Below are 27,449 nucleotides of genomic sequence, written 5' to 3' on the forward strand. Positions count from 1 at the left end.
CAAATGCAACATGTTTTCATGCCCAACCTGTCACATACTTGGGCTGGAACCCTTATGAAAAGCCTGTCAGCATGACTTAACAGTGTGCAGAGTGGTCTAACACATGTCAGAAAAGGTCCAGTAGCTTCTAAAAGAAATGCCATGAGATGGTAACCAAATGTTCTCAGGTGACGATGCCATTGTCTCTCTGTGGTTACCCAGAAAATGGTGGAAAATCTAAACCATGATTTATACCAAACCCTAACTGAGTAGTTTCATACCCTGAACCTAAATGAACAGCAGCTGAAAACAAAGTAGAAATGTAACAAAAGTGAGACAGTAAGCCTCTGCGTTATAATGAAGCACCAAGAGATCCTGAACAAGCATCTGTTTGGAGTGATAATGCTTTAACAAATAACTAAACCTCATTCTCTTGTTTGTCAAACATCTGCAGAGGTCTCTGTTGATCCATAAAGATGTAAAAACCTTCCAATTACATCCACTAACGCCTACAGACAGAGCAAAGGACACCTGGTGTCAAACTGATCTGAGAAGTGTGAGCTGAACAAAACAGCAAAACCAGAGGGACACAACACACAATCAGCTGGTGTGTTTTTTTTAAATATGCGTGAACACTGTGTAGGACATTATGCAGAAATGTATGCTGGTTTGCAGCTGGGATTGCAGCAGTCAGAAGATAGAAACTGAAAGAGACTGCACACAACAAGTGGCAGGGATTGAAATGAATCTGTAAAACAGCACAGTTGTGAAATTAAGGCAGAAGTGGAGTGTGCTTCTGTTTGCCACATCATCATCAAAACACACCACTACAGTACATGCAGGGGCCCTTCAAGCCTTTTTCAATCAGCAGTAGTGCCTCGTGGCAAAGAAGAATCTCTTGCTGCCTGATTTTTGAGCTTTGTGTGTCTGTTTCTTTCTCCGTCTTATATATTCGCTGGCAGAGCTTTTGTGTGGGCAGCGCATTGATCAATCCTCGCCCTGGTGGCAGCCGACCCACACTCCACTGATAATTCCAATTCCAACAAGTAATATTTGAAAAATATGACTGAAAAAATGAGAAGCAGCTGATGGTTTTCTGCATGCCTCCTAAACAGACATTCCTTACAGGGACAAACGACAGCACTTTAGAAACTAATCCTTGAAGACTGTAGGATGACAGAAGATGGAAGGTCTGGTTTCCTAATTCTGACCCAGTAAAGTACTCCTCAAAAATAGTGCATTCTATAAATAATGCTGAGGATTTGGGTCAAGCATCTTAACAGCTTCAGATACAATTTTAAGAGAGGAAGAGTTTAACAAAGATATGCTGTGACTACATTATCTATGTCCAAACTTGTGGTTTGAGTGATGATAATGATCATTTATAAAATACAAAAGGACCCAAGAGAAAGCAGCACAAAATACTGAAAAGCTTTAGAGGAGACACAAGAAGTTACTGAAAAGAAGAGACAGATATCGGCTGGAGTGATGTTCAGTTTGGTGCCCTGACACCAAATAAACATTTAGATTTGATTTATTCTTGGTTAGCCTTTATCAGTGGGCTACAGATGGGTTTTCACTGTTAGATCGTTCTAATACTGTAGGTATAATATCACTCTAGGTTCTGGGTCTTTTATGCTAGTAGTACAGCAGTGGCTAATGGAGCCTCAAGCTGAGATGAGGTCATTCCTTGTCTCAGGAGTGCTGTAATGAAAATATATACTTTTCTTCATGTGCTTGGAGGCAGGAAACAGTGGGAGACCTTGAATATATTCTAAAATACCTTGGTAATCTCATCTTTTCATTACTATTTTGAAACATGTAGTGCTTCCAGTATCACAGGCAGCAAAACAGCCCCACAGCATACATTAACCTCCACCATGTTTCACTGTAGGTATGGTGTTTTTTTTCCTAATGAACTTGGATATTATCACCTTCACAACTGACTCTGTTCCAGAAAAGCTCTACTTTGGTTTCCTCTGTCTATACAACATCATCCGAGAAAGGAGGACTTCTGCAAACAATAATCTTGCCTTTGTGTTTTATCGAAGAATCTCTGAAAGCTCTCTTATCTGTACTACATAATTAGGCATGATCGACTCCTTTTGTGGTGTAAACAATTGTTTTTGGTTATTCGTTTGGTTAGTTTCTTAAGTTGGAACACTGAAATTAAGCCTTGTTTTGTGTGAGATCATTCTAATTCATCAGCAACTGTGCCGATCATATTTTCTATGCCTGACTTTGCTACATTAAAACCTAATTCATGCTGTTGTTCAATAACTTCTGCATTTATTGACAAATAATTCCTGAATTCTGTAAATTCAGGGGTGCAAACACTCTAATGTGTGCAGAAAAACAGTCAGGTCAACATCCTGTGAGTTAACAAGGGCAGCGTTTGAATATATTATCTGCTCTGCAGGGGAAGATAATACATAAACACACAGCTGCATTTGGTCTCACATACCCACCCACATAGTCTTCAACACAATTCCCTCATTTGTTCATGTCTCTCTGACATTGTGCACCTTATTAACTGAACTTGCCTTTCTGTCCATTAATTACCCCAACACATAAACCAATACACACATTACTGTCATTCCCCAGTCATGACCCTTCCAAATCCTTCATGTTTTAAGTCCAGGAATTTGTTTTACTCTCAGTGTCTCTCTCTCTCACACACAGACACTCAGAATTAGGACCCTTGATGTAACAACATTGGTATTCCAAGCTGGGGGTGGGGGTGTAGGGTTTTGTAGAACAGCTCCAGATGTTTGTAAGAAGACTGCAAACTCACCTCACCAACGTGGAGTCATTACAAAGCAAAATGCCTGCAAATTTATGTCTCACTTACTATCTGTGGTGGAGAGCTTTATTTTGTGAAATATTCATTTTATTATACAAGGAGGAGCTCTAACTTTTACCAATTAAAAGCTTGGTCTTTTACTAAAATAAAGACATTGTTTCAATATATGCAAATGAAATGGCTTGTTGTGCAACCGGTAGCCTCCTTTCATCTGTTTGGATGTTGTGTAGGGAAATCCTGCCGAGACAATCATTCAGGCTGAAGTACTGGCTACTTCCAGACTTCTCCTGTGTCGTGTGCTGTTACTTTAGAGCTGACAGGCAACATCTTTTTCCCATTATCCTGGGCAAAATGAGAAACTGAGCCAGGGAACAGGACGAGGACGACATGTGACTCCCACAGAGTTGGAGTCCCGCCATCACCTCACTTTCTGCTCTTATTGTAAACTAAAGGCCAGAGATAATCGTTTTTTGGGATCAAAGACCAAAAGTCAAAAGGCCATTTAAAGAGTAATGTAGCAAATAAGAAATGGGAGCACTTTGCCCCGTCATTATTTTAACGTCAATGAAGCTATGGAAGAAAGAAAGGAATTACTAGAACAAAAATGTTAACTGCTTTTCTGGCTCACTTTACTGTTAAACACTGATGCATGAATCAAAGTCTCAGTAAACATTATCGCTGCTGTACTTCTCCCTTTACTTCAGTTTTTGCCCCTAATAATAAAGCACAGCAAGAGAAGTGGTGATAATAATCACCATTTCTCTTGCTGTGCTTTCTCAAACATCCATGAGTGTTTCTGCTTGGTGTTTATTCAGATCTGACCTCCCAACCTTAAGCCCTGACCCTGAAACACTGACCAATTATCTTCTCACACAGATCTCTTTCACTAACACAACTACCACAATCTGAATTTTCTAAAAAACAAGTCTGGCTGAACTTGTACACAAATGTTTCTCTGAAAGCTTTTTTTTTGTGAAAAAAGCTGCTTTTCCTCCAGGTTTGGCTTGTTTAGTCTCTGCAGCTGTTTAGCCAGAAATCAGTGTTTGTAAAGGTTTCCCCACCTGTGACGCATGTGTGTCTGTAACTGTGCACCAACACTCACACTGAATAAAAGATACAATTTGTTGCATCCTGAGGTTGTGATCATTTAACCATGCAGGCTAAATATTACATCTGGTGTTTATAGGTTCAACTCATGCACTTTTACAAACTACCACACAAAGCGTTAAACTAAAACAATCATAGGTGAAACCCATCGTATCAAAGATGATTGCATCACACAAAGTGGTTGAAAAGCTGAAACGACTGTCACCACAGCAATGACTCTCTGTGTTCTTCCTGACAAGACCGGTTTTAAAGTCAACGGAAAGAACGACAAAAAGGCTTCAGTACATCTGTCTGTGAGGACGGCCGCACCACCAACAGAGAGAAACTTTAAGGCGAGAAGAGGTGGGAGAGGAGAAGCAAAATCTACTCCATTTTCCATAAATGAGGGGGGACCATGACTCCCTCTTTGTGGCTATGGAATAATTATGACTTCTCATATGTCTGTCTTTGTTTTTCCACTCATTTTTCAGCTACTTTTAAACCCACATTCAACAATATTACGAGCCTCCTGTAGTTTTAAATATGCGAACCAAATAATGTTTTTTTTTCCACCTATAAATTCCAAGTTCATCTGTGTGAACTGCTGGGAAAAAAAACAAAACAAACAAAAAACGTTCAAATCAGTAAACTTTCAGTTTGCACAAAGCTGTGTGTAGAATCAATGTAATGTACTTTATAATCACGCAAAGATGATTAACCGTACGCGTTAAGAGGGAAGTGTAGACATCCAAAAAAGAAAGTGCAAGCTTTTTCAAAGAGTAAAAAAGAGTAAAAAAGCCCATGTTTGTGTTATGCAATAATGATCACAAGGGTGATGGAGAGATACAAATACTGTGGGAAATTAAGTCATGTGAACATGCTGATATTTGTTACAGTGAACATGCATGCATATATGCGTGCGTGTGTGTGCGCTTCTGTATTTGCAAGCTAAAAAAGGTTCTGGTGGGAAAGTGACACCCAACACTTTATCTAAAGTGTTAGCGTTAATGACACACCCTTGTGACACACCTCAGTGCATCTCTGTGGTGTGTGTGTGTGTAAAATGGGGAAAGACAACTGAAGCACTGACACCTCAGGTGTGTTGATGTAAGATGATACAACTCAACCCTGACTCGTAATGCTCCTTCAAGCATCTCTTCTGTTTTCCTGAAGCAAACACATGCAGGCATCAAGCACTGAAGTGAAAGAAAGCAGCCAGGATGCTTTCCAGGGCTGAAGGAAGAAAATAACTGAGAATATGTTTCAACTTATTCCAGTTTTTGGAATACCAACAAAATGAGTCGCCCTTAAAGTAATTTCTTTAGATTTTCTAGGTTTAATTCATGTCTGCTTTATATGGTTCACTTGCTTTATACGATGTGGGAGCTGAAAAATGAGGTGCTCAGTGACACTGACGTCAGTCCTGAAGTCTTTTGGCTTGCCTATAACAACAAAAAAGCCAATATGCTTGCCAGGCTTACATAAGATTGTGTAATTCACCATTGTGGCGGTAGTGGTCAACAGTGATGGTCTATTAAGAGCTAAAGACTGGACTCATCTTTAATCCTGATGGAGAGCTTTGGCGAAGAAATACAGAAAAGCACGACATCTTTCAAATAAAAACGTGCAGTAAACGAACAGCGGATGGAGAAAACATGCATGTTGTATACTGCATATAGACACACGGCTCTGCCACAAATCACGAGGTATGTAAACAGAGAGAGGAATGCCACAAAAAGAAAACCTTTGGGATGAGTGGCCGTAAAACAGAGGAAAAGTACAGCCAGTGTTGGATAACCTGGAGAACACATGCACAAACACTCACTAAACCTTTAGTGAGGATATTTATTTGGCAAATATGCAGGTGATTATAGTTGCAGAAACGTTCCTGTCTGTAGTAATGTTTCGTTTGCCCGTGACAGTGTGTGGAGTCCATGTTTATTTGAGACCAGTTGCTGCAAAAGAAAGATGATCAGGAAAACAAATAGCTATCTTTAGTTTTGCTGGCATAAAATCTTGGCATTTATGGTCTCCTGATGTATTTTGACCACAGAAACACTTAATTCAGAATCCAATAATTCTGGTTAAGATGGATGTTCCCAGGAAGTACAACGTTGCCATGGAATCAGGTAGCTGTGGGCCCAAATATGAGTCTCATTTTTGGCGTTTATTGTATGTGGCACAGTTACCAAATAATTCAAGCTCACTATCTGTTTCCTATATAACTTTCTAACTGCATAAAACTTAAAACACATATTAATTCTCTAGCTTGCTGACTTTGTTTATAAATGAGCCAAATCAGAGCACCATGCTGCAACAAATAAATTTGTAACCACAATAAATATCATCTGCACGCCTGACTTTGTTTCCTGTTACTGTTTCCTGCTACTTGCCTCAAATTTCTCCATGTGTTCCCTCTTGTGTGTCACCCTAGGAGGGGACAGCAACATCAAATATACAAATATGCAATGTACTGGAGAGTAAGAGCTTGGTTTGCATGGCTGGCAGCAAGTCAGACTTGTTTCCGGTGAGTATTTCCTTTTGTCACTGATTCTATTCATAACATTTACATACTGAATTTCTAGGCTCAGTCAAGGGACACAGAGTTTACTCTTTGGCTAGCTTAAGCTAGTCATGTTGGCTTCATCAAGCAGAGACCTCCAGCAAGCAATGGGGCTGTTCGGTGCCAAGTGTGAAAAAGCAGGGATTAGAACGAGCCTCTCTGAGTCTGAGGCCATTGTCCTTAGTCTTTACAGAGTGGACTGCCCACTTTTGGAGAGAGAGCTGAGTCGAAAACGCCAAGCTGTCGATTTACCCATCAATCTACGTTCCACTCCCCACCTTTAGTAATGAGCTGTGGGTCGTGATAGAAAAAATGAGGCTTGAATACAAGCCGTAGAAATATGCTTCTAGCTATGATCTCACCCATAGAGACAGGTAGAGTTTGGTCATCCAAGTGTTCCTGATACAGTTCATATCTGTAGTTTTAGTGTTGCGGGGAGCCTGCAAAAATAGTCCTGCAGCTTCTGGATGTTGGTATGTCTGATGTCTGTCATTCATCAGTCATCAGATTACAACAGATCTGTCGATTTTATGGTGCAGTTCTCATAAACTTCAGTACCATTGGTAGCAGAGACAGGGAACGAATACAGTGCTTGTTTTAGTGTTGCAATCCTTGCAATCCTTGTGGTAGACAGCCAACAGACATGACAGAAAACAAACAATGTCTGACAGATATACTGCATGCCTGTTTTCTTCCTATTCCTATGTAATCCTCCATCGCTGATATACTGGCACATGCACAGTCACTGCGAGCATCTTTCCTCCAAAATTCTCCTCCATTATACTCCACTGCTTTGCAAACCTCTGCTTTCCCCACTGTGCTGCCCCACTGAGAATGCTGGGGTCCCACTTCCTGAAACTTCTTTCAACAAATCTTCAAGGTTAATACTGGCTGCTCTCGGTTTCAGGTTCCCTCTGTCCAAACTCTGTCTGCTCTGTCTCTCTTTCCCTCATTCTTCTTCTCATTCCTCTCTTGAAAAATAAAATGAGAAGAAATGTGCTGCTCTCAGCAGTTTGTCTCTGCTTTGGCTCAGAATGAGGAAAATGAAAGTGAGCAAACCGAGGTGACTTCTACTGTCAAATGTAGATAGAAAATGAATCCAGATGAATAACAGCAGCTCCTTTTGGATCTCTTGGTAATTCATAGTTTCATTTCTGAGTAGTCTTTTTTCCTCTCTGCTTCAACAGTGTGTCATGATTGCCAAATTTTGGTGTCAGCTACATGGACAAATGACACTATGTCATGTTGTCTCAGTGTGTTGTGTCAATTCTGAGTCTGTAGGACTCAGTCGGCAATCTGTAATAGAACAGCTTCCTTTGAGATGAGACAGGAAACAGTGATGCTCTGGTTCAAACAGAAGGCAGCTGGTGTTCGGTCACAGGACCTGTGCAAATGGAGTTGTTTAAATTGTGCTCTTATTTTGAAAGGCAATATATATTTTGGCTCATGTTGTAAAGTTTAATTTTCTTTTTTTATTTGAGTCATTAAAACAGGGAGAGAGAGAGCGAGAGAGACAAATTTACTAAAACCGAGCTGGGCCAATCCAGCCCCACCAAGCCCTGCAAACTTTCCTCACGGGACAAAAAGCCAGAAGTGAACAAAGACACACACACACAAACGCACACATATCTAAAATGCAACTGATTGGCTGTGTCACTGCTCCTGTAGAAATGGGTTAGTGCTGCTTGCACATAGGCAGGGCAAACCTAAGTGAAAACACATGTCACGTAAATGTAGAAAGCAGAAGTTGAGCGGCCTCATCTCTCTGATAGGGACCATGTGAAAACCAAATCCGATCAGAATTTTTGCATTCCCGGAGATACAGACCGGGCGGAAACACATCCTGTTGTCATGTCATCATGGGATAATAACAAGAAGAAAAAAAGAAGAAAAATTAAAATGTCAAATTCTTCTTGACTGATTATTTAGCCAATTGTGAAAGTGAAGATGAATGAATTCACCCAGAGGGGGATGAGACGTAACTGTCCCCACCAAAAAACAAACAAACAAAAAAATAAGACAATAAATAAATCTGCCAGTCAGCCGTCTGGATTCAGAGCTTTTTGTATTTGCCACATTCCACATGCCTGACATTTCAAGCCTTCTTTTGCCTCTAACACAACATCTGGAATGCCTCCAGCTATTTTATCCCCTCGGCACACACACATTCATAGGCAGACACACAAAACACATGCATGAAAGGCTGCAGAACCTGCATGACATCTACTTATCTAATTTCAAACTGGTGTAACAGCCAGAAAGCAAATCTAGGGGACTGACATGTCTGGCCTGAAATAATCTGTTCAGAGAGAGGTGCCTCTCTACCTGCTTTCTTTTGTGTTTCACCTAAAGATGAGGATTTGTTTTAATCTCATATACCCAGCATACCTTCTTTGCAGCCTTTGATGGTGACCTCCTGGTGGGCTTCTGCACCGGGCTGCTCTGCACGGTGGCCTGCTTGGACACCGAGCCGTTTTCCCGCTTCTTGGCGGGGGAGGAGGGGGTCGAAGATGGTGCCAGGGAGGGAGAGGCTGGGGGAGAGGAGGAGGTAGGAACTCCAGTCCCAAGAATGGCCATCTCCTCTGTAGCTGTAAGACGCAGGCTGCGCAGACTTTCATGCGTCTCAGAGTCGACCACCAGCAACCTGGTCTCATGTTCCACTGTCTTGATCCGCTGTACCACCTGAGGGATGGACAGTATGACAGTATGAACACAGATGTTAAACATATCATCACAATATAGTCATAATCTGGCAAATGTCAAAACATTTGACCATCTTTCCAGATGTGGGCTTTGGTTTAATGTCTTTTTTACTTCTAACATTGCAGATTTTCTCTTGTTTATGGTGGTCCAAGTTGCTAACCTCAAAAACACTAGACAAAGCACCAAAGCAGAATTAGAACAGAGCATTAAAGGCAAAAACAAAACAATAAATGTAACGTGACATTACAACATTAAAAAGAAGAAAAAAAATCAGCTTTTCAAAAACCACAATGACATGAGAAGACAACATAAAATAACATTTTGCAAACCAAAACAGCAATGCAACGGAAAATACAACACAATAGATGCATACATAAACACGTGTGTTTTGGAGGAGGTAACAGTTGAGATGCAATCAAACATCATTATCTACAAAAGCAATGAGTGCGATATTCCTTTGTTAAATGAAAAAGGCAGCATATTTGTTCTCAGAGATTCACTTATCAACAGTCTTGTTTTTATCTTTTGTCACAAGGTTACAGAGAGAACCTACAGGTGGTTGATGGAAGCTCCCATGGGAATATAATTATCAGAACCTGCTGTTTTTCATCTGATCTCCAGCCAGGGAACACTGTCTGAACCCAGTGCAGACAGGCCTGGAGACAACTTCTAATGTATTTACAGTGCTAGCAAATCGTCATATTTATAAACTTTTCTTGGCACAGCCATGACTCAGAGGCTTAGTATTGAGTATAGACTGGATTTCTTTTGCTGGCTTGTGCCATAAGTCAATATCTGGTAAGTTTTTTTTATCAGTAACCTGTCAACCTGCTTAAAGTTCTTTTAAGTCAATGCATTTTGTCCAACACAAAGGGGCTGTGCAGGTTAGTCAGTCAAAAGAAACTGGTCATGTGATTAGAGAGTAATACAATAGCAGAAAACTGGAAAGTGCTTGTGCGCGTTGATGGAAAATGACAGCGTCAACCACCAAACACTTATCATCCCAGGAGGAGACCCTGACTGTTGTTCTACGCCGCACTGTGACTAGATGCACCAATCAGCAAGGGTGACCTGTTGACGCAGCCCTCCATGCTGCCGCAGCTTGTAAAAAGAATTCAAAACATTAACATGAATGCACATCGACTTGCCTGGTGGTGCGTCTCCTTTTCCACGTTAACACCGTTCACAGCAACCACTCGGTCCCCGGCGCGTAGCCCCGACGCTTCTGCAGAGGAGCCGGACTCCACTTTGCGAATGAACTGTCCGCTCTTCCCTTTCTCGCCATGCAAGTGAAATCCATACCCGTCCTCTCCTTTTGTCATGATACAAAGCCGCGGTTTCCGCTCGTTGGCCATTTCCCCAGATCGACTCAAACCTCCTGCAGTGTTCAACTTAAGTATGACGAAAATGCAAAGATGGGAGTTTAGGAGAGCGGGAGCAGGGCTAAACTTCCAGAGTCCAAAACCATATCTGCCCTAAACGCACGCGATAATTCCTTCAGTTCAGAGCAACACAAAACGTCCCAAATGCACGTAGAAGGAGGAAACCACCGAATAAAACAGATAAAAAGGCAGTAAAGTTCAAATGTAAGGGGGCGATGCAACCAGTCCATAAGGTCGTGTACCTTGTGTCCAAGCTGAGGCGCACTGCTCGCGACTCCAAAACTGATCCTTGGCAGCGCGCTCAGACTTCGGAGCCTCCAACATTAATGACACTGCATACGCTATAAATGCGAAGACAATTACAGGGCGCACATCTCTGCCTCTTAACATTTATCCGCAACAGCTGTCCAGAGAACTTCAGCTTGACCACTATCGTTTGCGCAGGCTTAGCACCTTGTGCGCAATAGCACCACCTTCCTCCAGACAGTCTACCTGTTTGTGAACTGAAACTCAGGGCAGATTCAAAATGATGCAACATTGCCCCTGAGCGGTGAGAAACGGATTGGGAACAATGTCGGTGAAAGCTAAATAAAAAGAAGGCCGTTGCAAGGAGTTTAAACGATGATCGTGCCAGTAATGTCCATTTGAGTTTGAACCATCTGTTCTTCCCTTAGATCCTCATCTATCTGTGTTCAACCAGTACTTAAGGGTACCTATATAAAAAATCCAAATGTAGTGTTCAGTCATTCATCAAGTCATGCCACATAACAGCACAATATAACATTACTAATCTGGATGCTGACCTCATTATCAGTGGGAAAACGAGAGGACGGCAAATTCTTTAGTTTTCTTCCAAGTGAAACAGTTAGAATTTGTCAAGGTTAGCGTGTCTAACAAATAGCATGACTATTTGTCATGCTTTGTTGCAACCACCCCAAATACAAAATAGAACACACTACGCACATAGGTCAAAACTAGCCCACTTGTTTTATTCTAGTTCTTAAGATGGGAAGCAGGCAACTAAATTACGAGATTTTGAGAGGCCGATGGACCTTTTGAGAGGCTGATGACAGTTCTTCTTACCTGGAGTGTGACAAAATCAGCTGCAGTTTTGTGCAATAAACACATGTTGATAAATGTGTGTTGCATTGCCATTTGTTTAATTTTTCTTATGTTCCTCACTATAGTAGGATTGGCTAGCATTTGTAAGTTTGCGCAACATTTTCTCAGAAAAACAAATCAAACTAAAACAGTGAATCACCAGATCAATAATACTTTAAATTCATTGTGACAGGATGCATTTTTTTTCACTAAGCTTGATAGAACAAATAGAAAAGGGAATCGGTGGAATTGAATATATTTCTAAAATGTTGGAACCATCTTACATTCCAATACATGAGATGAGATTTGTAACCATCTCTAAATGCAATTAGCATAAAAAACTTTGGTTGGTCACTATTGCGAATATTCTCTGAGTTACTGACAGAAATTCAGAGGGTGATACAGCCCTCCAAACAACATCATTGCTTGATAATATCTAAGAGTACTTTTATCTTAGAAGGTGTCACTTTTTCTCTAATAAACGTTTTAAACTAGTTAAAACGTGGAGTTGTCTTTAAAAACAAAAACAAACAACAACAAAGTATTTACGTCACAACTGCACAACAATCTGTATTTTAGGCCAATTAATGACAGTGTTGTAGTTCTTCACTAGTGCCACCTGGGGGCAGTAAACACCCACAGGTCTGAAGATGGCAAAGACAATTTGTTTTTTGTTTTACATAGAACGTGTTATTACATGTTAATTCAATGTGCTGAACATAGAAAAACAACAGACGATAAAAACAAACAATATCATGTATATTCATGTACAAACCTTGACAAACATACACATTTATCCATATATATATTCACACACACGCACGTGTAACATGCCTTACAGCAATAATGACAACACACATAACAAAGTGTACAGAAAAATGCTACATAAACACACACAGTTACTATTTGTAGGCTTGTGAGAACTGTAACATTTTTAGTCTAGTTTTGAATGAAGAAACTTTTGTTATTGCCATCTGGCCAGCAGGCAGTTTGTTCCAGAGAGCAGGACCACAGTTACTGCCACAGCCTAGAATCCAGTTCTGGACTTTAAACATCAAATTTACTCCAGAATGGCACTGCACTGCTGCAGTATTTTTCTTCTGTCCTCTTCAGATTTTCTAAGGAGCTTTTTTTCTGTATGAAATACGGCTTTTTAAATGATTTTTCTATGCTTACTTGGATGCGGTGCTGTTGGAGTGATTTCTCCAGGTAACTGTGTCATTTTCTTACATCTGTTACGATGCATAGCAATGGCAATGGAAAAAAGGTTGCCTGACGAAGCGGTTGATTAAGCTCTCCAAAGCCCAAGAAATGCCTGGAATAAGACCCCAAAACCAGGCTGGCTGAAGAGGAGATGTGGATGCAGAATGGAACAAAATGGAGAGAAAGGAGGAGGAAGTTTCAACCGTTTCCTCTTTGATCATCATGGTCATTAGTGTGAACTCACTGGTGGATAAAATGGATGAGCTTAGAGCGCTGACAAGGATGCAGCGGGAGTAATATCAGAAGCCAATATTTGTTTCAAAGAGACCTGGCTGCAGGAACAACTTTACCACCTCTCTAATCAGCTTTGAGACTACATGGACAGACACAGAAAGCAGCCACAGAGTTAACAGTGAAAAAGGAGGGGCTACAGTGCTTGTTAACAACAGATCGTGTAAATCCTGAACTTGTCACTGCGCCACAGATGTTTAACTGCTCGCTGTGAGTTTCTGTCCATGTTGTCTGCTGAGAGAGTTCACCTGAGCTACCTGCCACATCATTAGTTAAGTTGTTGCCAAGCTACAAAACAGAAGCGTTCGTAGCAATCACAGAAGATTTCTACAACAGCTCTTTGTGCTACACTTCATCTTTCTGAAAGTTTGTCTAATTTCTATTTCCTTTTATTATCCAGCCATAACAACAATGATAATTTATAGCGTGGCAATATAATTTCTCTGAGGGATTAATAAAGTATTATTGAATTGAATTAAACTGAAAGATGCTTTGTTCAAGTCAACTCACCTAGTTGTGTGACATTTGTTGCTTTCTCTAAATATAAAATTGATCTGATTCTCTTATTATATTATAGAGTATGATATTTACTTTTTGCATTATATTTTGATTTCATTTGAATGTACTTACTGTTTTTTCACAGTTTTGTGTACCCAAATGCAGCAGCCAGTTTATTATAAGCTGTATTATTTCAGTAATACTGCCAGTAGACCGAGCTCACTACTGAATGTGCTGTGTTGAGGAGTAAACATTCTGTTTTGTGTTAAACCCTAATCCTTGTGGACCATAAACATCAACACACGTCCAGTTAGATCCAGTTAGAGCTCCCAACCCTAAGCAATGAAAACCAGATGGCCACTCACAAATACCATTTGTATGAGCATGCCACAATGGTTACACACATCTACACATCTTCCTGTTCACAGTGATGGCCTCACTGACTCGGAGCATCATTTTCCTTATTAGCTCCTGCGGGAACACAAAAGCAAATCAGCGTCTGACTGCTCTGACGGTCTCACTCGCTCACGGTCTTTTCAGCTGTACACCTGCTCACTGGATCATCTAATCTTGATGCCTGCTACATTTCATACGCTGGCTTGCTGTCACTCAGGCCAGGAGGGATTGTTCTTTTCATGGGGGCACTTAGGAGCATTCAATTTCATCAGAGCTGACATAATGACAGATGCTGCAATTCATGTTGTTATGGCCGCTGATAAGAGGTTTACTTTATTCTTAGATTGGTTTTAGAATAAACATATGGCTGTTGAATTTTGGTACTAAAGATGAGAAAAACCCTGCTGATTTTTATGTAAACCATTGAATCCTTAGACGACACATCACTAAGGATCCAAGGATCAGTGGATTAAGATATTACTAGGAATACTTGATTATAGAATAGTTAAAAGTCAAAAACGTTTGGGCATTTTGTACTATATGAATTAACTCAGAACACAATGATTTGCAAATGATTTAAATGAAACAAATGTTGTAAGGGAAAAATGTACCCACATTTTGGTTTTGGCACCAGCTAAAGCTGTTTAAAAGCCAGGATAGAGGCATGTTGATATCTCTGTTGCATCACAAACTCTTTGAAATGCACTGGAAGGACCATTTGCTGCAGTTTAGCAAAATTGTTCCTTTTTTTTCAGTCGTCTGGTTATCTTTTTTCTAAATCACATACACACACACACACAGCTCAGTGTTTATGTCAAAATTAGTGCCATCAGGGGAAAATTCCTGTGAGAATGTGGTGTAGTCTTCACCGCAGCCATCACAGCTTCTCCCAAATGGCCTCATGGGCCAACAAAGTTACAGAACTCACACGATGTCTGCAGTGGTACAAGCTCCAGACCGCTGATACGAACATTAGAGCCTCATATATCCAGCTCACCAAATCTAGCTTCTTTTTTTTTTTAAAGCAACAATGCTCAAGACTTTGTAAAACTTGTAATTATTTACTGGATTAAAGAAAAAAAAACAGGTTGTGGATGTATCTATTTGTGTTAAATTTGTGCAAATGGTTTGTCTGCTTGACACCTTTGACCTGCTTTAATCACTACTGAAGCACTCCCTGCTGCTCATCTCCTCGCTCTCCGGTGTTTTCACTTTTACAGAAAGTCGCCTAAATATCAAATCGGCATAAGTGTGAAATAAACCTGCGTGAGGAAAATGCCACATTGCCGGTGCAAACATCCAGCGAGTATCGTGCAGTGAGGGGCAGATCATCATCACTGAACTCACTGTCTCTGTCCAAATTCTCCCAGTCGCAGTGACACTGTTGTGTTCCTCCTGTTATATTAGGCTTGTAACACTGCATTATTTCTTTTAAAAGTGAATCTTATTCATGAGTGTGGATTCAAATCAAAGCTTTTTGTGAAAGACAGAGGGCAGAAACAGAGAATGATGGTTATAACAGCAACATATGTAGATGTGGGGTTTATTTTCCTGGAGCTATAATATCTTCTACATGATCAAAATGGACAGAAGCCCCCAGCCTTTACCCCTTGGCGGAGGGAGGAAAAAAGACATTGTGAGGTGGAGAAGGGCACAGCTCTCAGCTTTAATTAACCACACAGGGCAAGTCACTCCTCCTCCTCCTTTAATTTGTGATACCTCGCTGCTTCTGGCTTCTCGCTGAACAGCTAAAACGCTCTGCAGGAGATATGGTTCATCCTCCTAGACTTTCATCGTGGTTCTGAAAACAATCCACAGGTTTAGTCTTTCATATCTTTCGTTCTACTTTGTTCTAACAGAAAACATTCTGCCTCAAATAGGGACACGCCACATCTTTTCAGACTTAGAAAAGGCATAAATCCCTTTGCTTTATTCCCTGAACATTGGGGTTTCAGTTCCAACAAATGGAATGGTAAATGCACTTTAATGATCTTTAGGTAGAATTCTTGGCAACTTTGAATAAATAATTCTCTGGTTATGTAGAGAAAATACACTTTTGAATCATCTGTTACATGCCATTGAATCATCAGTGTCTTCAGAGCACCAGGCACCAGCCCCAGACTGACAAGAAAAGTTAAACATTAGATGATCCATGTGGATGTATTAGAATCATGTAGCAACAAGACAAATCAATGTAGTTTCATTACAAAGTAAACATATGGTTATTCAATTTAATGTCACCATAGAAATGCAACAAAGAAACAAAAGAAATAAAGAAACTTGAGATATAATGACACTGATGTCAATATCTGTCACTGTGAGAATACTTATCATAAGTGTGGATTTGAGGACGCAATTAAAAGTTTGAATCAGTACATATTTTTATTTGATTAGAAACAGTGTAACATTTATCCACAGGTCAATAACTTTTTGTTTCTAACAAAACCAAAAGCATAGTTGTTTCAGAAAAAAACAGTTATAGAAACCAGTTTCCCCACACTTCACTTTCATTGCCATTATTGTGCCTGTATCAACACATTTCAGAGTGACTGATAGGACCAAGACAAGAGTAGCTACCATTTCTCTATTTACATCCCATCCCCTAATCCCACAATTCCACAAGAGAAAAAAAAGTCTAAAAACAGCAAAACAAAAATAAACAAACCATGACTCAGAAGAGTTTGCCTTCAGGGTGCAGCAGATGGTTGGATGAAAAGTTCAGACAAAGTACTTTTGTCCCACAGTCTTGGGTTTTGTGTTCAGGGTGAAACCAAAATTCAGTGTTGACGCACTATTCTTCAAACTTCTTTAAGTTTGTTTGTCTAGGCTAAGGCAAAAAAACAGCTATGGAAAATGATAAAACCCAGTTTCACAGCAATATATCAATTATCCATGATAACACAAGTTTAGCTGTTTTTTTCCATGTTACTGGACACAAAAATAACTCGACAAAGGAAGGCATTCTCACTGAATTTAATGACATAGTCATCAAACAACTGTTGCATTACATTTATTGGGTTGGGAGGATTTAGAGCTTTGGGTCTGAACAATAAATTCTAAATGAAATTAAAGCTCATTTAGCTGCTAATTTGTCTTTACTTGGTTAAACTAAGAGATTGAAAACTACATGGTTATGGTTAGGGAAACGTCATATCTTGCTTTTAAGCAGATGCAACAATAAATCTGTGCTTCATGCAAGTATAATCTTCCAGGATAACTGCATGCATGAATCTCACACCCTTGGCTGAAAAAACTATATCTGGTAGACCCAAAACCCAGAAGTCCATCTGAAATAAATTACTTTGGAAGTTCATATTTCATGTTCATCAGCACAGATACAAAGTTTTGTGTCTGATGACAATTAAACGTTTTCCCTTGACACTGGGCTGCATAATGGTTTGGCCTAAAAATGACCTCCATACAATGCCGGGCAAACCTTCCGAAGCCTAAAATACACACATGGCAGGTTAGATAGCGAGTTTTACAGCATTTTTCTCTTTCCTTTGTAAAGGAAAAACTTAAAGTGTGTCATCTGCTTCTAATTGATACAAGCACTGAAGCTGAAGAAAAAACTATGTAGTGTTATTGGGAATCTAAGCATCCAGCAGTAAGCGTATGTGAAGTAATTCTCATTCCCAAGTATAGAAACATCTCCTCGGTAAGTTGGTCATTACATGAGATTTCTGTCAAGGTCATAAAAGTAGTCAACAGGGAAAATCGAAGCGTGTTTGTGTGTGTATTGTTACTATAATGCAAATATTCGATGTATTTTTCTCACTGTTGACTTTTCTCAGAATTACCTGAGAGTCCAAAAACTCCTCTAGTTTAACCTGCTCTTTCTTCTGTTTGGTAATGATACTGTGTGCTTGTCTTTTTTCCGTTTGACATTGAGGTTTGATGGAAAAAAAGCAGCATAACCACAAACAACCACTGCAACTGGAGGCTGCAGGATACACTGTGCGTTTTACGCCCACAAACCGCCACAAAAACAGGTTGTCAGTAAACAATTGGAATAAGGGCTGAACAAGAAGATTCAACAGGTAAAAGTGCACAGCAGAGAGATGACAGGAAGGCGTGCCTGAGGAGTTGTGGGGAAAAAGAGATAAAATCACTCGAGAAAAAAAAGCGTTCAACGGTCGAACTGTTGGATGCTGCGGCTCCAGAACTGATATTTAGTTTCAGTTAGTTAGTTTCAGTTTCATTAGGTTCAGTTTCACAAATGCTGTGCTGTATAAATAGAAACTAAAGGAAGTTAGTTGCGATTGCAATACAGCGAATGTTACAGAATGTCCCAAACAAGCAAATAAAAGGCTGTAAAATATGCAATTCGTTTTTGTTGGGTGTATTTTTGAACATAGAAAAGAGCTGAAAATTGAGCTTTTTCAGCTGCTGGTTAATGCATAGAACGATTTTATTTCAGCAAAAACCTCTGTATGATCTTTTCCTTAAACTCAGCTTCGACGTTTTACTACAGATAAAGCTTATACTAAAACTAATACACCAACAGACCAGACACACACCACACTCTCCTGGGTGGATGTCCTGTATTTGACCCTATCACTCTCTTTTTTTAAAAAGAAAGAAACAACAAGAACAAGAAACAGATAAATGCATCATAATCAGGCTTGTGCAGAACTTAACAATCTTTTGAAGTGATCCATTTCATCTGAATCAGGAGTGTTGAAGCAGGGAAACATCTAAAACCTGCAGGACAGTGGCCCTTGAACATCCCTGAACTAAACCTTCATAAGCAACATTTTCAATATATCAGGGTCAATTATCAAATCACAGGAAAGATGCAGCTCCAGAGCGGACAAAGCATGAAGTGCTTTGTTTTGGTTTTGAGATTGTCTTTATTAACCAAAGCAGCTGGGGGAAAAAAAATAAACTAAACTAGACAAACTAAACAAAGAAAAGAAGAAGAAAGCAATCTGTCAGTGTTGCTGAGGTGTTACATCTGCACCTACGTCAGGCTGCATAGAAAAGGCCTTGATATATGGTACCGACTTCATGAGACATCCAGATGGCAGTTCTGTTTTGATGCCTATTTTCATGATTATTAATTATTTTTCAGCTACATCTAACACACTTCGCCTATTATGTCAATTTTTGGCCGTAATTCAAGTCTATGTTTAGGCTATTTGTAAATGTAGTTTTAAAAAAAGTCTTGATTGATAATTTGCAAAAAAGGAACTACTTTGAAAAGCTGCAACAGATAATCTTATAACATTGTTTCAAATGACAATGTGTAAACGATGTTTCCGTGAATGCTGACAACTCTCATAGCACCGTATTAAAATATAGTACTCATTACAAATTCAGACACTGCTGATTGAACTTGCCAGATAAATACATCTTGTTTTGTTGCATTTGACCTTTAATTCTTGCTCAGTATACACACACACACACACAGTGAGGTTAATCTAAATTTATGGGTAAAGACAAATGTGGTCAATGCATCTTTCAGTGTGACTGTGCCATATGTTGTTTTCTAAATGATAAAATGGTTGCATATATCAAAAGACCAGTGAAGAGACAGGAGGTTCTGTAATCTGAGAGGAGCAAACTAACAATACCTATCTACCCTCAGCAACACATACAAAGCCAACCCACTGACCTCAATTTATGTTTGTGTTTTCACTTCTGTAGTAAGCAGTCTTTTTTTTGCCCTGGAGAATTCCCTTTTGTTCTAATGGACTGATTGACGAATATTATATATATATATACAGTACTTCGTAGGTACCTTAGCTTTTCAATAAGACATTTTCATTTTCTACTTTTCCTTTACAAAAACACTAAATTAGTTCATTCTGAGAGATGATTACATTCTGTTTGGCTTGGATTACAAGTTACAAATTCCAAAGGGTTTATCTCTGAAACAAACAAAATTGATAAATTACTGTTGCAATAAACACAAACTCTGTCCATGGGATAAATGTAAAGATAAAACATTTGCTTCATATCAGCACCTTTACACTGGATTAAGATTAATGGCGGGTGAATACATAAAACACTTTTTATTGATATTTGTATTAACATATCTATGTTAGCGTTTATGTTATGTGTGAAGATCTAAATTCAGAATGAGCTATCATTGAAAAAATCACAGTATTTCTCTGATAAATTTCTTTCATTTCACAGGTTTGTCTCAATGAATATTTTTCCAAACAAGCTTGTACTCGTTACAGCAAAGCTTGTTCTTGACATGGTCTTTGCTCGGCTTGAGTTACACCCATAAGTGGAAATGACACATTTCTAAAACACCACAATGTCATCATTCAAATGTGGGGGAGAAAAGGTAAATCCACTGGAGAACAACACGTTACAAAAAAAAAAAAAGCCACTATACAGCCCTCTAACGAGCCTTTTTACACTAACCAAGAGGACAGCTATCTCTCTATTTGGAGTAACAAAAGCTAGATTCTGTAAATACTCAAATGACAGAATTATAGCATGTCTGACATAAACAATAACTGGATTCACAACTGGTGTGAATAATAAGGTTGACTCCTAATAAAGTCTCGGAAAAATAAAAATGGATGTTAAAAAGATAAATACCACAGTCAGGGTTTGACCAACAAAGTCATCATGAGCTTACTATCAATCAGCTGATTCAAGTCTGTAAATAAGCTTGACTCACTCAGTTGGTGATGAACCAGCCTTTAAGTTCCACTCAAGACATCTTTCCCAGTGGTCTCTTCGTGCTGTGAAATGTTCATTACACTCAATTTGTGCTCACGGCATAGAGCATCAGCAGCAAATTAAAACAAAAGCAGGTCTCTTGTTGTAATTGGATCAAATTAAAAAAGAAATTAGAATCAAAGCCCTATGTAATTGAAACCATTCAATACATTACACCACAAGTCTCATTATTATGGGATATCATGAGAAAGACATAATGTTTTTTTCTTCTACAGTCAATATGGTGGAAAACAGAGAGACATTAAAAAAAAAGGCAGAGATTAGTGATGGATGCTATAAGTAGCCATTCCTCAAAGAGATCTTTTCCGGTCCTCTTCAAAAATGCCCAAGCGAGACAGGGATGAACCGCAGTGATCACAGGGAATTCCAGGTCAATAAAACCCCCAGGGGTAACTTGTTCAACTTCCACGTTGTAGCTAGTTCATGTCGGGCCAGCTTGAGAATTGATTACTGGCCGTTCATCACTGTTTCTGTGCAGAAAGGCACAGAAAGGAAACCGTCAGTGTTACTTAAAACCTCCTTCTCCGTCTTGACAGTCTGCAAAGACAAATTCCAGATCGATTAGAGATATAATAAACACGGAAACAACAGGAAGCTGACGTGAGATGCTGCTTTTCTTTTAATTAGTGTAGGTGGTGAAAGTGTCATTGCTGAAGGTTATGACAATTTGAAGTCAGGTTATTCTCATCTGTGACACAACATAAGCTTCATCTTTGAATGTTTTTGACACTGAAGAAAGTAACACATTAAGGAGACTGCTGAGCACTCTAACAGAAGAGGCGCTGATGATTTTATTAGAGCATAAAATCATCTTGAAACATGTAATTTTTTTATGAATGATGAATACAAGCACGCTTATTTGCAGCAGAATTGTTCATATCCTCTGCTATTGGATTCTTATTAAGATATGTTCCAACACTGTTTTTATCATTTTTCTTTTTACCATGTCCATCTCCAGTTGTAAGCGACCCTCGGAGGGCTGCAAATGTTGTGGAACGATACCCTAAAATGAAGGAAAGGACAAGTTAAAAAGAACATATTTTCTTTTCAGTAAAGACCAGAAAGACACAGATGGAAATCAAAAGTTGCTACTGATGTTAGTTAAGCTCTATTATATTGGGGAACAATTTTTAACTTAGCTCTCAGTACATTAATAATATAGACCAGACCTCCAGAAAAGCTGGAAATTTGTCTGAGATGCAATTAAGACTTAGTTACTATTGAGGCAGGGGTGTATATTGGAATTGCTACCATCAAGGAAATGTCAAAGTGATGGAACACAATGGAAAATTTGATTGTGTCACTGACATGACATTTGGAATTCCTTTCATTTTTACTAAATATTATGAAGTTATTGTACTTGTGTCTGTTACATAAAGGTAGAAATTTATTGATAAAAAATGTTCACCTTTTCTAGAAAAAGGATTTGCACATGGTTTTGGAGGATCAGAAGCCCTATGTCTACTTGAATAATGACAATAATAACATCTAATACATTGAAATTTAGTCTCAGCATCCAGGTACTTTATCTGAGTAAAGTGATCTGTCCTCGGTCTGAATTTTGGCACTTGACACAAATGACCAAAAGCTGACCAAAAGCTGACACTGACAGCGTGGTGACACAGAAGCTACAAGCTATGTAGCAAGATCCACATGCACGAGTACACAGCTGCCATAAAATGTTGTAATAAAGAACAGTGTACATTTAAGTTCATTTTCGAAAAAAAAGAAAGAAATTATTCAGGACACCATGTAAAATGTGAATTTAAAACAGAAAGCAATGATTAAATGATTTAAACCCAATAATCAATAGAAAGTAGTGTGAAAACGGTTAGATCTTGTGAGAGAAAACACAATCAAATCTATGAAGACAAGTCCAAAACAAGCAACTTGGCTCCTAATCCTTAAATGACCTGCTTTTCACCTTTTTTTTTCAGTGATTTTTTTGTCTCTTAATAAAAACAAGAGGAAGTAAATCTGTCCGAGCCATATCTACCATGCAGTTCAGGTATGTCATGCAAACTTAAATTTTTGATACTTTTACTAAGAGGTGGCATCATAACCACTTGTTCCAAAACACTTTCATTAGTATTATTATTACCCCTAGGAAATTAAAAGAATGCAACAAAATTTCGGACCATGGAAATTATTTACCTTAGAAGCCTTCTGTCTACCCGCTGTAGTGTCTCTAGTGGCAGCTCCGCTTGGTTTGTGGAAGCATAACGCTCTCCTTAAGCTCTGCTTAAAATTGTCAGAGAGCAAGCCATAAAGGAATGGGTTGGCGCAAGAGTTGACGTAGGGGAGGATCACCACAGAAAAGTAGATCGCGGCATAGGTTTTGGTCTCAGGGATGAAATAAATTAGGTTGACAATGTTGGTGGTAAAAAATGGCAGACAACAAAGTATAAACACTAACACAATGATCAACACCATGCGTGTTACTTTGCGCTCTGACTTGCGCCGCTTAGTCAGACCTGCGCGCGCACCCGCTGACTTCACCTGGAAGAGAAGAAGATTTATTGAGATTTTAAGTAGAGAACTTCACAGCATTTGAAAATTAAACTAGGGAGCACTTTTATATGTCCCATTACCTTAATGATAATGAGCAGGTAGCAGAGGGAGATGACAATCAGAGGGCCAAAAAAACCGAGGATAGCTGTGTAGAGGATAAAAACCATGGACCACAATTCCAATGGCATAGGCCAGCTAACGTTGCAGGTGTTGTAGTCCTTCTGTACATTGGAGAAGAGGGTGAGTGGAAACGCCATCAGAAAGGACACAAGCCAAACTATGCCACTTAAGATCTTGGCCACTCGTGGCTTCCGCCATTTGGCACTGCGAATGGGATAAACCACCGCCAGGAAGCGATCAATGCTCATCAGGGTCAGGCAAAATGTTGAGGCAAATTGGCTCATGCCATCAGCAGTCATGCACACTTTGCAGAGAAAATCCCAAAAAGGCCAATAAGAAAGGGAACTATTGATCCCCAAGAAAGGGATTCCCAGTATGTAGATTTCATCTGCGACAGCTAAATTGAGGATGTACATGTTAGTTACTGTCTTCATCTTGGTGTAGCGGGCCAATACGTAGATGGCTAAAGTGTTCCCCAGGAATCCCACAATGAAGACAATGCTGTAGATGACTGCAGTAATTTCATTGAAGGGCATTGGCGGGAGTGTATCTGAGTTATTGTTGGGGGTGGGGATGTAGAGCTCAGAAGAAGACATGCTGACATTCTCAGACATCAATATCCAGTTGTCGTTATTCATGTTGAAGGAGGGAGTGCTGATGATCATTGGGCTCATAGTAGGAAATATCTAAAGTGAGAAAAGACATTATTATAGAAGATGCTTAAATGCTTATAAATGATGCTCTCACACACACATACACAAAAAAAAAACAAACAAAAACAAAACAAAAAAAACCCAAAAACATAGAGTTTTTGGAGTTTCAGTTTTCTGTGAATTCCTGCTTCAGAGAATCCCTGTTATGTATTAACTGTCACACCACATAGGACCAAAAACACATGGGTGCTCTCTGGGAAAGAGACCCATATTTGCCAGGAGGAAAGAGAAACTTGCCACTGAATTGTCTTGGTATTATGCCAACATACCATTTATTTCAATTAGAAGTAGCACTTTATAAAAGGATGCTGTTAGTTAAATAGATTTAACATTGGATGAGATGTCAATAACAAAGAGGGACAGAAGAAGCCAAAAACAGCTAAGTGGAAAGTGGCTCCATATCCGTTAGCAATGTATTAGCATGAACACTGTTAAAGTAGGGCTTTTGGTCAAATCATTTGAGGGATTGCTTGGGACTGCAGCAAATTTACTCTCAAGAGAAATCAAGGTATTTGGTTTAAACGGCTGTATAGCCTCAAGAAAACCACTAATCAGGGATGTTGATTATAAAAAAAAAGACTTCAATTTGCTAGGGAATACAAAAATTGGACTTCAGAGCAATGGGAAAAGGTCATGTGGTCTGATGAGTGCAGATTTATCCTGTTCCACTATGATGGGTGCCTCAGAGAAAGAAGAGACGCAGATGAAAGGCTGCACTCATAGTGCTTAATATATAGTTCAAGCCTGCATGGGTTGTGTTATGATCTGGGGTGCTTCAGTTATGTGCCCAAATGCTATCTATCTGAATATGCCCAATAGCCAGGTTTCTCCCACAATAGATATTTCTTCCCCCAAGTCACAGGTACATTCCAAGATGACATTGCTAGGATTCATCGGTCTCAAACTGTGAAAGAGTGGTCCAGGGAGCATGAGACATAATTTTCATTCATTGATTGACCACGAGTAGATCAAATACATTATATCATATACATTATATACTTATACACGTTATCTCATATAGCCTATAACATCAACTGACAGCAAGAAAGTGGTTTGAATGGTTCATGCCGCCATTGTGACAGTGGCTTCTAAAAAACCTCATCTTGTGCTTCATATGTTGCCATTTGTTGGACCCTGCTCCCCAGTAGGCTATGTGCTTGGATCCACTTTAGCCTCACCCACCCAATGTGACCCTCTCAAGGATGAAACGGGTCTAGCTAATGGATGGATGGATACATAACTGTCAGTCATGAGACTTTACACCCTTAGGGTGCGAAAATGTGTTGTACAAATAAATGCTTTGACGTGAAGACTCACTGAACCGCGCTTCAAAACACGGGAGTGACGCGCATCCCCCAGCATTTTGTTGAGAAAACAAACAGCTGAAGTCCCTCTCCCCTTCAGGCTGTATAGGACTTTATATTTTTTTGTCCACTAAACTATTCAAGGTGGAGCCCACAGTCACAAGAGTCATCTTAGAATGTTCACACGTCCGAATAATTCAGTCACTTTCAGACAAATTCAAATTTAGGACAGCTAAATATTTTGACAAATTTCACTCACTCTCCTGGGAAATGTATCAAGACAGATCCACTGGTGACATCGGTGGGAAAAATGTGCGTGACCACGACACAAAACGGCGTGGCAATGAGATATTAACGGATCAACTCAACAGAGGTCACGTGGTGCAGAATCTGTTATCGGTTAATAGAGATCAAACCGATTTCATTGAATTTTATCCTTGAGTCATAACAGTATACTGCCATTTGTAATGTTTAAGAAAAGTTTAGAGAAAAATGCTATCTATCTATCTATCTATCTATCTATCTATCTATCTATCTATCTATCTATCTATCTATCTATCTATCTATCTATCTATCTATCTATCTATCTATCTATCTATCTATCTATCTATCTATCTATCTATCTATCTATCTATCTATCTATCTATCTATCTATCTATCTATCCTTATTTTTTGCACACATTCAGTAGTATAATAACACATCTCTTATATGTTTGAATTCAGTTCATACAGTCACACTTTTAGAGAGGGATTCGACTTACCTGTGCGCTCCTGTCCGCTTCTCCACTACCCAGCACAGTGATGCTCGTCTCCAATACTCACTCGCTGCAAACGTCCACTTTCACTGCTTTTATACCCGGTTTTCACTTTCGACTTTTCATTTTGAGTCATTTTCCTGATGTCAGCGAACGGAAATCTTACCATTAAGACGTTATCATTAATTTCCCGTAATTCTCTCAAAGTTTATGAGTGAGGACAATCCAGTGCCCGGGGAAGTGCCTTCCTGCGCTGATGAGAAGTCACCCAGAGTCATGTGCAGCCGCGACGCACTGCGTGTATTTATGCGCGGAGAACGTCATCCAGCCTTTTGGATATGAAAGTCCCACCCATGGATGGCTTTTTTTCATTTTAAATTCATCAGTTGCATTTATAGCCAGCATTAAAGGAGACCCATAATGGGATCCTTTCCCCCTAACACAGGCAAACAGAGAGAGGTGATGGGGGTAAAGTCCTGATACAATCTGGGGGAAAAAAATATACCTTGATGTTTGCCTTGGGCAGGAGAAAAAAAAGGGAGAGTTGTGAAAATCGTGGACGGAGGATGAACTTGCATGTTGAGGGGGGATATTTGATGGCAATAGTTTGGGAAAGCTGTGCAAATGTCAAAATGTGCATTTGTCAACTTTTTGGAAGCCTTAAATCTGGTGCTTTTATTGGAGTGCATTTCACAAACAATGAAGCTCTCTCTGCACAGATAGATCTGATCAGCTCTGTAATAAACATAAATATATTGAAAGGATTTATACACAACATCAGATACATGTGATTTGAGCTCAATCTTAAAATGAAACTATATCATCTGTTGTCAAACAGTTATTTTTTTAATCGAGATTAATCGCATCTTTTCCCCAGTTAACCCACGATTAATCTCTAAATTAAAAATATAGTTAGAATCAAATAAACACAAAGAAAAAAAGTCTTTTATCTTTTATTTCTTCTTTCAAATATAAAAGTGCTTTGTCGACCCACTTGACATTTCAAAAACACAGCACATAAAATGCCACAACAATGTGGTCTTAAAACTGCAGTCGACAACAAACGACAAATAGAACAGGGCATAATGACAGTTACATGAATGAAAAACTGCAGTCATTAGACACATCAGATTCAGAACTCTGAACTTGTAGTGACTTTTCTCCTATTTATTAAGCCAATTGTGCTTTAATTTTTTAATTAATCGCATTACGATTAACTATGACAGCCCTAATAATCTGGAGTGGTTAGATCACAGACCCACCTGTTGATTGGATAGGGATATCTTTCTGCTGTGCTGTCTTGACAGTGAAGTTTTCTTTCGACGATTTTTCAATGATT

At 39.3% G+C, this 27,449-nt stretch overlaps 2 protein-coding genes across 3 annotated transcripts in view; both read right to left on the reverse strand.

The window, feature by feature from the left end:
• The window catches only part of LOC140272894 (Na(+)/H(+) exchange regulatory cofactor NHE-RF2), a 29,497-nt gene extending 18,482 nt beyond the window's left edge, over window positions 1-11,015 (reverse strand). Inside the window, exons 1-2 of the mRNA XM_072368402.1 lie at window positions 10,283-11,015; window positions 8,820-9,113 (exon numbers count right to left, since the gene is read on the reverse strand). Of these exons, the coding sequence (XP_072224503.1) occupies window positions 8,820-9,113; window positions 10,283-10,489 (501 nt within the window). The 5' untranslated portion in view covers window positions 10,490-11,015. The remainder of the gene's footprint in view (window positions 1-8,819; window positions 9,114-10,282) is intronic.
• Window positions 11,016-20,394: 9,379 nt separating this feature from the next.
• LOC140273506 (somatostatin receptor type 5-like) lies at window positions 20,395-26,399 on the reverse strand. Of its 2 annotated transcripts, none has more exons than XM_072369112.1 (5): window positions 26,117-26,399; window positions 23,299-24,024; window positions 22,862-23,206; window positions 21,651-21,710; window positions 20,395-21,177 (listed from the first exon to the last, which is right to left on the reverse strand). In XM_072369112.1, the coding sequence occupies exons 2-5, from the start codon at window positions 24,010-24,012 to the stop codon at window positions 21,169-21,171; spliced, it is 1,128 nt and encodes a 375-aa protein (XP_072225213.1). In that variant the 5' UTR covers window positions 24,013-24,024; window positions 26,117-26,399; the 3' UTR covers window positions 20,395-21,168. The 2 variants fall into 2 exon arrangements, with proteins under 2 accessions (XP_072225213.1, XP_072225212.1); XM_072369111.1 differs by having other exon boundaries at window positions 20,396-21,244.
• Window positions 26,400-27,449: the final 1,050 nt, after the last annotated feature.

The sequence above is a fragment of the Leuresthes tenuis genome, unplaced genomic scaffold (genome assembly GCF_036924035.1).
Source record: "Leuresthes tenuis unplaced genomic scaffold, fLeuTen1.0.hap1 SCAF_17, whole genome shotgun sequence".
NCBI lineage: Eukaryota > Metazoa > Chordata > Actinopteri > Atheriniformes > Atherinopsidae > Leuresthes > Leuresthes tenuis.

What these genes read in the sequence shown, in the direction of transcription:
- LOC140273506 (XM_072369111.1), bottom strand. Translation starts at nt 24,012, where the DNA reads ATGAGCCCAATGATCATCAGCACTCCCTCCTTCAACATGAATAACGAC. An exon ending in ACCTGCTCATTATCATTAAG is followed by an intron (nt 23,207 to 23,298) that starts GTAATGGGACAT and finishes CTTCTCTTCCAG; the next exon opens with GTGAAGTCAGCGGGTGCGCG. An exon ending in GTAGACAGAAGGCTTCTAAG is followed by an intron (nt 21,711 to 22,861) that starts GTAAATAATTTC and finishes CCTTCATTTTAG; the next exon opens with GGTATCGTTCCACAACATTT.